At 36.0% G+C, this 12,057-nt stretch overlaps 1 protein-coding gene across 5 annotated transcripts in view; it reads left to right on the top strand.

The window, feature by feature from the left end:
* LOC127413532 (actin-binding LIM protein 1-like) overlaps nucleotides 1-7,262 on the top strand; it is a 65,542-nt gene extending 58,280 nt beyond the window's left edge. For 2 of the 5 annotated variants that reach the window (XM_051650754.1, XM_051650755.1), the window contains 6 exons: nucleotides 1,012-1,158; nucleotides 2,218-2,303; nucleotides 3,917-4,022; nucleotides 4,164-4,225; nucleotides 4,530-4,590; nucleotides 4,779-5,150. In XM_051650754.1, the coding sequence (XP_051506714.1) occupies nucleotides 1,012-1,158; nucleotides 2,218-2,303; nucleotides 3,917-4,022; nucleotides 4,164-4,225; nucleotides 4,530-4,590; nucleotides 4,779-4,810 (494 nt within the window). In that variant the 3' untranslated portion in view covers nucleotides 4,811-5,150. Of the gene's footprint in view, nucleotides 1-1,011; nucleotides 1,159-2,217; nucleotides 2,304-3,916; nucleotides 4,023-4,163; nucleotides 4,226-4,529; nucleotides 4,591-4,778; nucleotides 5,151-5,409; nucleotides 5,491-5,613 lie in introns of those variants that run through there. The other 3 variants (XM_051650757.1, XM_051650752.1, XM_051650756.1) reach the window with 3 other exon arrangements.
* The last annotated feature ends 4,795 nt before the right edge of the window (nucleotides 7,263-12,057 follow it).

The following is a 12,057-nucleotide window of genomic DNA, read 5'->3' as shown; positions in this document are numbered from 1 at the left end:
TAGACCCTCGTAGCTTGTGGAATGAGATACATGCTACTGCATTAATTTTAAAGCTGAATACATCAGTTTGACATCAGAAAGTAAGGCATGAATCATTTTATTTTTTCAGGATAATTTCAATAAATGGTCTTCTATCTCAGAAGATAGGATTACTCATGATACGACCCATTTCAAGTCATTAAAGCAATTTGTAGGTATTCAAATCCCACTGCCTGGATATAAACAATCTCAAGCAAACAACCAATAGTCTCTTCTTACTAAGCAACCAAATTGGCCCGGTTGCTAGGGAGGGTAGAGTCACATGGGGTAACCTCCTCGTGGTCGCGATTAGTGGTTCTTGCTCTCAGTGGGGCGCGTGGTAAGTTGTGCGTGGATTGCGGAGAGTAGCATGAGCCTCCACATGCTGCGAGTCTCCGTGGTGTCACGCACAACGAGCCACGTGATAAGATGCGCGGATTGACAGTCTCAGAAGCGGAGGCAACTGAGACTTGTCCTCCACCACCCGGATTGAGGTGAGTAATTGCACCACCAAGAGAACCTACTAAGCAGTGGGAATTGGGCATTCCAAATTGGGAGAAAAGGGGATAAAAATAAAAAAAGACTCCACTGTTAGTAACCAGTGTGGTCAATGCAATAGATAGATATGTGTTCTAATTTTTATATATATTTTTTTGTATTTTGCAGTACTAGCTCCATTCAGATTCAGTTCAGTCACATTTAATTCAGATTGCAAACTCACAACTAGAAAACAATACCCCTTCCATGGTCCTGTAGATTCAGTGGCACAGAAAACACATTAGTATTTCATCCACATTTGCAGAAGAATGCAGACATTCAAGAACCATTATTTATCAAAAATGAAACCGGATCCGCAGATGAACCGGTTATCGATTTCCAACCCCAGCCACATATGGCTTGCAGTAGGCATATTCTGCTGTCTCTTGGTTAGATATTGGTTTAAAGTAGCCACACTGTTCTGATGGTCCAGCTCCCCCTGATTTATTGATCTAGATTCAGCTGCCTTTGCAGCCCAGAGCAAGTCTGCTGATGACATCATCAAATCGGCAAAATTCCCCTCAGCATATGCTCCTGGTCCAGACTACCCAGCAAAGATAGAGACAGAGTGCTGGTCCTTCCCGATCGCCCATGCTGCCCTAGGTACTGTGGTCACCCATGATACATCTGTTTCCACAGCCTCATTGCTTCGGCTTTTAAGCAATAGTTCACCCAGTTTACGCACCCTCATGTTGTTTCAGCCCCATATTATTTTCTTTATTCTGTGAAACGTAAAATGAGATATTAAGCAAAATGTCTGAGCTGCTCTTTTCCATGCAGTGAAAATGGATAGCTATTAACAGGCTATTTAAAAGTACCATAAAAGCATCACTTGTGTGCTGTAGTCAAGGTCTTCTGAAGCCATATGATAGCTTTGTGTAAATAATAGATGGAAATTAATTAATTATTCACTTATAATGTTCACAACCGCCATAGCTCTCAAATCCCATTTGCCCTTGTATTTCATTAGTGGCGACTTCAGATGCATTGCAAAAGGTTTGACATCATTGGTGCCATTGGTCCCTGTGTGACCAGTTGTGACATGGAAAATTTGAAAAGCATGACCGCAAATGAGATTTGAGAGCTTGACTGAGGAGAAGATTATCAGTGAATGAATTCAGTTTTGGTCTGCTCCTCATACAAAGCTATCATTTGGTTTCAGAAGACAGCACACAACTCATATGGACTATATTTATGATACTTTTAAGGTGCTTTATTGTCCTTTTTGGAAAACAGAAGCTAAGAAATTGTGCCAAAGATCTCCTTTTGTGTTTAATGGAGGAAAGAAAATAATACCCCCTCTAACGCTGCCCAGAGAATTTAGAGCAGATTTACTGACAGATTTGTGTCAAAAAATTTGTGTAGACAGAATTGTGTAGAAAATGCTAGTATGTTTTAAAACTGAGTACTGAGATTGACTTCAAACTTTTGTGTTGTCTTTTTGTCCATGTGTAACTGTTGTGTAACTTTTTGTCTCAGTTACCCAAATGCATGATCATTTCAAGTATGCTTCATCAATATGAAAAGCTACATGCAGCATGTCTCAAAGCATAGACAGGCTTTTGTCTGGCTTTTGCACTTGTTCCCCCTTCATCCCTGAATTTAGGACTTTTTGTTTTTGAATGAGTTTGACTAATGTGTTTTTGTTATTGTGCTGCTCAGGGACAGATGGCAGAAGAATATCAAGAGAGGAGGATGAAGAGGATGTACAGAAACATAGACATCTTCAAGAGGAACATCTCAACAAGGTCAGGAGGAGCTATCAGGGTTGCACACCATTCAGAATTGAATTGGAAATGCTTTTTGAATTTCAATACAGGTTAAAGGAATAGTTCACCCAAAAGTGAAAATTAGATCATCCTTTACTCGCCCTCATGCCATCCCAGATGTTTGACTTGCGCAAGTAAATGGGTACCAAAATTTAGAAGCTTCAAAAGCACATAAAGGCAGCTATTTTAAATGGAAAACAAGACAAAACACTTGATAACAATAGAATTGTTTGCAGTGAATTATTTACTGAATTAAACTTAATAATATGTTTTCAGTGCATGCCATTTAGAGGTATTTGATCCTATTTATTGTAAGCATGTTTAATACAACATTTTAAGTCAAGGCACAAGCTGAATAGTCGATTAAGAGCTAATGATTAATCATTGCAATAATCGCCCGAATAGTCGAATAATCGTTCTAATAATCGTTAGATTAGTCAATTATCAAAAGAATCATTTGTTGCAGCCGTACAGGCAGCATAAAAGTAATCCATAAGACTCCAGATGTTAAGTCTATATCTTAAGAAGCGATATGATAGGTGTGGGTAAGAAACAGATCAATAATTAAGTCCTTTTTACTATCAATCTTCACTTTCACAATCTTCTTTTGTTTTTGGCGATTCACATTCTTCGTGCATATCACCACCTACTGGGCAGGGAGGAGAATTTATAGTAAAATAGGACTTAAATATTGGTCTGTTTCTCAAAAATCCATCATGTCAATTCTGAAGACATGTATTTAAACACTAGAGTCTTATAGATTACTTTTATTCGGAGCCTCAAATTTTTGGTTCCAACTTATTTTCTTTGTGAGGACCTAGAAATATTCTTCTAAAATTCTTTGTGTTCAGCAGATGAAAGAAAGTCATGCACATCTGGAATGGCATGAGGGTGAGTAAATGATGAGAGAATTTTCATTTTTGGGTGAACTGTACCTTTAAGCTCAATCGACATCATCTGTGGCGTAATCTTGATTACCACAGAAAGTATATTCGCCATTATGGTAAGGCACTTACAATGGAAGTAAGTGAGGCCAGTCCATAAACATTAAAAACACACACTGTTTCAAAAGTAAAGCCATAAGATGAAAACATTATTCGTGTTAACATGACTATAGTGTGATAAAATCTCTGTCTACATGATTTTAGTGCAATAAAATATCGCTTATTGGGTTTACCAGCGTTGTGTCATCGTGAGTTGTAATATTGGATATAACTTTACACTAATAAGGTAATTAAGCGATTTTCTTTCCACACTAAAATCAGGTTAACACATATAGTATAATGTTTATGTCTTGTGGCTATACTTTTCAAACAGTGTGTATTTTAATGTCTATGGACTGGTTTACTTAAATAGGCATAATAAGTCAAACTTAACTAACAAACTAATGGACTAATGAGATTTCTCTGTTGTGTTGACTGTGGGGAGTTTCTTTGAATTGCAAGTAAATTCCTCTTCCTGTCAAATTCCAAGTCAACGTCCTGTTAGGTAGGGGCCCAACTTTCCATGAAAGGGAGCCAGTTCTTAAATGAGGAATTTTGACCAATCCTGCTAAAATGAAATTGTGTTCCTGTCAAAAATGTTGACTCTAGATCCAGTCTGGTTTGGGGAAGATGATCCTTAAAGAGGAGATGGAGAAAGAGAAGATTCGAGAGCGTCACGCACGGAGCCTGTCGGCTCAACGCTGCAGTAATGCTGGTAAACCAGACCTCCGTACAGTAGACCACATACCACTGTGATGTTCTGCATCTTGCCTTTTTTTTTTTGTGATTCTAGAAAGGCTGTCTCTGTGCTTGTTTTCTTTTGTAGTGAACTTGTGCTATTTTCTAAAAATTACAGATCAAAGTTCACCCTCTAAAACAGGCTCGCTTCCTGGATACGGGCGAAATAGACTGCATCGGGTAAGCCCCATGCTCTTGTGGGGTCTGTGGGACGTGGTGCTGTTGCTTTAAAGGGGTCAAATCATAATGATTACATATTTCCTTGATGTTTTGTGATAAAAGAGTTTATTGTACTATGGAAACATACATGTTCAAAATTCAAAACATCCTTCCCAGTGTAAAAAGTAATTGAAATAAATTGAGTAATTGAATTATAGCTGCAAAAACAGCTTGTTCCATACATCAACAACTTTCTGACATTAGACAGAGGAATAATTTTGAACACATGCATTAGTTAAAACTATTGGACTCAACTTTTTTCCAGCCTCAGTCGTCTGATTTCATTCAGTATAACAGTTATGGGGACGTTTGCGGTGGGGTGAGAGGTTAGTTTGTCTTTCTGTCTGTTTATCTTTTAATTTACATGTACCATGAATATGTAATAATAGCATAAGAATCACATATAGGCTTATGTGTTATGGAAATAATAGTGGAGATGCATATGGATAATGATACAGTTTGTCTCAATGTTAGAATATTAAAGCTCTGTTTTCTGTTTTTGTTTTCTTTACAGAGTTTCAGGTACGTAGATTAATATTAATCTGAACAAGCCTTTCAAACAAAGCTGAGTACTGAAATCATGCATGTGTGAATGCTGAATTAAACTAATTAAAGAGAGATTTTAAATTTGTGTCTAACTAGACTAAATGCATCCTTATAATGACTACGTAATAGTCCTGTACATTTCTCTAAAAATCATACCTACGATAAGAGACATGGTAGTTTGCTGTTAATTGCATGCTGTGAATTAAATTGAAATATTCGGTTAGCCTCGCTTTGAAAAGCAGCTCGCTATCTATGCTGTTTTTAGCCCCTGCATGATGGCCATCGTTCAACCACCAGAATGGACAGAGGGGTGTCTATGCCTAATATGTTGGAACCAAAAGCAAGTATCTGTCTGTCTATCACTACGAATCAAAAGTTATTCTCACACTTGGTATTATCCCTTATACTTAGTATAAGTTTGGCCACAAACAGGGAGTGAAATCCCATTTCCATTACTAAAATAGCGTGGCCTTATCTGCCATAGTGTCATATTGGGGAACTGAAAAAGACAAACCTTATATTTCAGACATCAAATAAGCTTTTACAGGAGTTGTTTCTTTGTAGTGTATTTACCTTTGAATTATATGCATTCTTTAAAGGTATATCCATATGAAATGCTCATGGTTACCAGCCGTAGTCGCTCTAAACTGCCCCGAGATGTGGACAGAACCCGACTAGAGGTAATTACTCAGAATATGTGCCACAAGAATCCAGAGCAATCATATACTAAACACGTACGATCACTTAATCAATATATATTTAGGTATTATTTGCTTTTTTGACTGTTACAAATGCTTTTCTAGCGCCACCTGGCTCCAGGGATATTCTTTGAAATATTTGGGATGGAAATTAAGGAATTCGACAGGTTACCTCTCTGGAAACGCAATGAGCTGAAGAAGAAAGCCAAGCTCTTCTAAACAGGATATAGAAAACATCTACACTCGCTCGCATTATGTATCATAAAGCTTTTTTACTGCTGTTCATTCCTTTGTTGTATGCTCAGAGGTCAAAATTAAATGCAAAACTGTAGCCACAAGAAAGTTCTGTGCTGCAGTATCATCAGATGATGTCAGTTCGGTCCAAACATTGCCGACATGCTCTAGAGTTCTCATCTCTTTATTTTTATCTCTATCACTTTGTTTTTCCTTCTCCTAGAAAATAGTCTTCCTCTTTTTGTTCCACTGTATGTTCTTCTTGCCTATCTTTGTAAATCTTGCTCATGCAGGTAAGAATGTTGTCTGATAATCTGATTCTTTGTAAATTTGCGGTTACAATCTATGTAATTCACTGTGTTCCAGCAAAGACATCTTTGTTTGCGTAAGTTGTTTTTGTTCAGGGAGGGATTGTAGGTGTATGTGTGTGTGTGTGTGTGTGTGTTTGTGTGTGTGTGTGTGTGTGTGGGCGGGTTTGGGTGGTTTATGAGGACAATTTTTTAGGTTAATAACTGGTAATTACAAGGGTATTATGCTATAAATGTGGTTTATGAGGACATTTCTAGTGTCCCCATAATTCAAATCACTTAAAATACATACTAAAATATGTTTTTTTGAAAATGTAAAAATGCAGAAAGTTTTTTGTGAGGGTTAGGTTTAGGGGTAGGGTTAGGGTTAGGGGATAGAATCTATAGTTCGTACAGTATAAAAATCATTATGTCTATGGAGAGTCCTCATAAGGATAGCTGCACCAACATGCATATGTGTGTGTGTGTGTGTGTCTTTGTATCTGTTCATGTTAAAACAGTTCTGAATGCTTTCAAAGAGATTTAATCCATATCAGCACATATCCATGTATTCACCCTTTACTGCTGTATCAGACTCCAAAACATCTGTTAAAGATGTGACATTTCTGCGCCACTAGCAGCACAAAACAGAAATGCAAAAATAAGTAATGACCTTTAAACATCCATACTTCTATTATTCACCCAAACAGCCAAATTCTCACACCATTGGCAAACTCAGGCAATCGTAATGTCCAGCCCATTTGGGCTCCTCAAACAAACAGATTGCAGTTTAGTGCCACTAGTGGCTTAGAATATACACTTTAAGCTTTCTGGTTTCAATTTAATTGTAAAATCAGTGCTGATGTCCCTTCCCTAGTATACTGTATATTTAAATAATAGACTTCAAAGTAAACAATAAACTGCATTTGAATTTTCTGAAAATGTTGATGCTCACACTGCCAGTTGTATTTCTAAGTAAAGGGAAATGTTTCAATGTGCAACTCTGTTAAACCAAAGGCATTAAATTGGGTAAATGCTATAAAAAAAAATTTAATTAACTAATCAAATCAGATGTCATATTGTACTGAGTTCTTCATGCACAAAACACTGAACTTGTTGTACATGGAATTCTTAGTAGGACCAAATGCAATACTTCCTTTGCTTTGTATCTCTCATTTTAATTCAGTGAACATATAACAGCATTGCAAAAATAAATAAATACATAAAAACGAACCAGGAAAGTTATATGGGTCATTTATGGTGAAGCCTACGTTTTCATATGCCCATCATATGTGTCTTGCTATATTGGATAAAATATTTCACTCACATTTTTTTAAAGCTTGATATCATATCAGTGTTATTTTATCACAATATCAAAAAATCAAGTAAACATAAGACAAATAATATATAATTGTATTACTTTGGTTTGAGCAGATGTTGCCATTCTGCAATGTCCTGTGTTACCATTCACAGAGACATTTTTATGTAAGGGATAATGTACAATCAGCAGGTTGTTATCGCACAATAAACCCCGACAGGGTGATCAGGACATAACGGCTACTAACCAAATAAATAAATACATGGACATAAAATATTGATTTGTGTCATTTTAGAAGAAAGAAATCGCTGGACAGTCTCTATTATATGGCTTTCTGGAATACTTGATTCTGATTGGTCAATGGCGCCATCCAGCGGTCAGATATTGCTCTGTAACAACCGCACATCTGAAAATTAAGACACATCAGCCCGCTCATCCGGGTTCTGCGACCTGTCTCTCCTGCTTCTCGGCTCACTCACTGTGCGATCTCTACAAGAAAGCTAATAAAATAATTTCAACTCAAATCAATGTTACATGTGCATTTATTGAATTATTTGGTAATACAAGTAATCTTTTTATCTTTTTTTTTTTTTCTCCCCAGTTTGGAATGCCCAATTCCCAATGCGCTCTAAGTCCTCGTGGTGGCGTAGTGACTCAATCTCAATCCGGGTGGTTGAGGACGAATCTCAGTTGCCTCCGCGTCCGAGACTGTCAATCTGCGCATCTTATCACGTGGCTTGCTGAGCGCGTTACCGCTGAGACCTAGTGCGTGTGGAGGCTTCACGCCTCTCCGCAGCATCCACACACAACTCACAATGCAGCCCACTGAGAGCGAACCACATTATGGTGTCTGAACAAAGTCAGAATGGTCTTTTTTTACATTAGCATTACACTGTATATTTTTTGTATAATTACAAATACTAAATAGGCTATAAAACAGCAATAAATGGATAAAACTGTTTATAAAATACAAAAAAAAAAAAAAAAAAAAGAAAAAGAAAAAAGTGTCAGGGGTAGGTAATAATATATAAAACAAAATAAAGCTACAAAAAAAAAGAGTACATACTGTATATAATTCAAATAATTACTTTATAAATCTCGCAAATATTTAATTTGTTTAAATTCAGTCTAATGTTGTCTATGTACAGCCTTATGTCACTCAATAAATCCATACAGTCTTGATCCCTTTAACAAAAGTTGGTCACTTAATGAAGCAACATTTTTGGTGGAGAAAAAAAAAAAAAAAAAAAAACATCAGTAAGTAGCCTATATTATTAGCAATGCTTGCTAATTCTGTGATGTTCTTCAGTGGTATGAGTTAGTTTATCTTAATATAAAGCATTCAATGCTGTTTGATAAAATTACAGAAGTTGAAGAAAATATCAAAAATTAACAAATTGACTTTTATTTCCATTCTAGTAGGCTATGCATGACAGAAACTAGTTTTCCCATGTGTAAATGTGCAAGTTATCTCTAAGCGTGGTGTACCTATTTATAGAGATACTTCCTTAAATTATTTTTGAAAAGTTCAAAAAGTACTGCATAAGAAAAGTCCATTCTGACAAGCAGATACTGCTGTTCTCCACTAGAGGGCAGTGTGTCATCGTGAGCTTGTCATGGCGAACTGGTGTCCATACGAATAGTGTACAACGGGGCTAAAGGCACACCAAGGATGTGTTTTTTATCTGGTCACAAAGTGTATCAAGATTCAGGAATTACATTTATTGTTATTGAATATATATGGAGCACAATTTGTAAACGTATGCAAAAACTTTTGAGACAGCAAGATGCTTTTTTGAGTAACAAATTAAGATAATTCTTATTGAAAATGAATTTCTTGTTCATTTCAATCACATTTGACATTTCGTTACATCTCAAGTATGTAATAGAAAACAATGCGTTGAATGGGGGGCTTTTTTTTACACCAGATACTATCCTTTCACTTATTGGACAGTTATTGAAAACTTTTGATTTAATCACTTTAATCACCTTTTGTTAAGTCAAAATAAGTCTTTTGGCTCAAAATAAATGTGATAATTTCCAGAATATTCATTAGCTACGTATATTTGCAGCATTTTAAAAGTGATTAAATATTAGATAAAATTATCTAAAAATCAAACTTTTAGACATTGCACGCAATGATCTCATGGAACAGGAACATTTTGCAGTGCATAGTGACAAACATGTGTTTAGGAAAGTCCCGTGGTAGTTTTTTATGCTATTTAGTGTTTTAAGAGAAAATAAAATTAAAGGTGCATTTTACCCCGGGAGCCTTTAGCTCCGTTGTACCCTATAAAGCTTTGTAATAAAACTATTGAACGATTGTATCTCTTTGGATTAAATCAATACAGCTGCCCTTGACCTCTTGGTCCCTATCATTTGACCTCCATGTTAAATAAAAACACTTCAATAATACATGAATGGAGATGGTAAATCACAACTCATAAAAATGCCTTAAAGGTCGAGAGAGACACTCAAGTAAATCAGTAAAAATACCACCCTCAGTACCACCCACACTGTGACCACTATTTTCTCACCTTATTTTATTTATTTTACTAACACAAATCCTATATAATGGACAGATGCAAGTTTTGGTCGTTATTCACTGATAATCTTTTTAAAAATCTCATTTGAGCTTACGTTCAAATAAAAAGCGTTTTAGGTTCTTGCATGTGTTATAAACAAACATGATGGGCCAGTTGAAATATGCAGAATGGAGGGGAAGATTTTCAGTAAATAATAACAGCCCACATTTTTAATCTGTTCCTCAGAAGAAGCTTTAGAATAGTGTAGAATTTGTTTGGATTCTTTTACAGCGCTGTATTTTTATGCATTTTGGAGCTCGACATCAAGTGAGTAAATTTTCATTTTTCAGTAAATTATTCCTTTCTCTTATTTAATAGAAGGTAGATATGACCTGCAAATGACTTTCTTCATGGTGTAGGACAAAAGCAGGCAAAGGATAATATGATTTTGGCTGACTGGTGAAGTTTTGATCATAAACACAAAGATAGGCTGATCCAATTTGTCATCTGATCCTCTCTCTTCTGCCAGTGTACATTGACTATGGTGTGTGTGTGTGTGTGTGTGTTTATTGCCAGATTGTTATCAGTTTTGTGACTCCTGTGTGTCTTTACATGTTGGGCTATTAACAGCCCTGTCTTTAATTAAACTCATGCTGTCTTAGTCTAGCTCAGAACCAGCAGGGCATGTAATAACCCTAAGCAAACAGACTTCTCTTTCTCACTCTTGTTCCTTTGAATAGATCTCTTGAGTGTTTTACCCATTCCAGGAGTGTTAGTCTTCTCTGACCCCTGCAGTATTGCAGAAAACACACAGGAGAGCAGGTCAAATACACTGGACAGAAGGAATAGTTCACCCAAAAATAGAAATTCAGACAACATTTACTCACCCTCATGTCGTTCCTGGATGATTTGTTTTCTTCAGTGCAACACAAAAGTAGATGTTTTGCAGAATGTTAACAATGCTCTTTTCCATACAACGAAAGCAGACAGTGGCTAGGGCCTGTCAACCTGTCAAGATTTGAATGTGTGCAAATGATTCAGAATTAGAAAATTATGGCAGAGGGGAAGATTTTCAGTGAATAATGACTTAAATCTCGGCCTGTTCCTCACACAAATATATCGAATGGCTTCAGGAGACTTGGAATGTAGCACACAAGTTGTATGGACTACTTTTATGGTACATTTTTGGTTATTTTTGAAGCTTGCAAGCCCCAGTTCCTGATTATTTTGTGGAAAAGCAGCATACACACTCATCAGAACATCTCCATTTGTGTAAACTGGAAGAAAGTCATATGTGTTTGGAACGACATTATGGTGAGTAAATTATTTTGGGGTGAACTATTCCTTTAAAGGGAATCAAAACTGGCATCACATTTTCTAAGGTTGTTCACAGTTTTCTTTCATATAGGCTTATATTATGTAATGGCACAAGATGATGGTTGCACAATATCAATATACAATCCGATGATTTATTTGATCTTTGGAGATCCAGAAAGAAGAGGGACTGAGGATTTAAACAGAGTTCATTTCCTAAGATCTTTGTTGAAGGTCCTTTGAGACACATTTTGTTTTGCTTTTGAAATTTTTGAAGGTGGAGAAAGGATAACTCATATCTCATCTCTTCTGTTTTCTTATAGATCTAAAATCATATAAAGCTGTATAAAGTTGAAGACGACAAACTTAGATAATATTCTGGGTCTGATATGGCGTAACATGGTGCGTTTGACTCTCTTTTAATATATAATGAATATAATTATCTAAACTAATAATGTAATTAACTAATAATGGGGGGGGGGGGGGCTTGGGTGGTTTACGAGGACATTTTTTTAGGTTACAAACTGGTAATTACAAGGTTATTATGCTATAAATGTGGTTTATGAGGACATTTCTACACTGTAAAAAAAAAAAAAAAAAAAATCCTATTTGTTTTACAAAATAAAGCTGGCAGCTGTGGTTGCCAGAATAATTATGTAAAAAATACATTAAAAATGTAAACATCCTTACAGAACAACCTGTACATTTTTCAGTTTAAATCTGTTGTAATTTGCATGACTATGCTGGCACTGTAAAAAAACAAACAAAAAAAATCTGTTACATTTACAGTAAAAAAAAAAAAAAAATAAACGTCAAACTTGATATTAACCTTCTGAAACTGTAAAAATCAGCTTTTTAATTTATAAGGTAT

Source organism: Myxocyprinus asiaticus, chromosome 23 (genome assembly GCF_019703515.2).
Source record: "Myxocyprinus asiaticus isolate MX2 ecotype Aquarium Trade chromosome 23, UBuf_Myxa_2, whole genome shotgun sequence".
In the NCBI taxonomy this organism is placed as follows: Eukaryota; Metazoa; Chordata; class Actinopteri; order Cypriniformes; family Catostomidae; genus Myxocyprinus; species Myxocyprinus asiaticus.
Note: the sequence above shows the minus strand (reverse complement) of the source record. Positions and strands in the feature narration are given on the sequence as shown.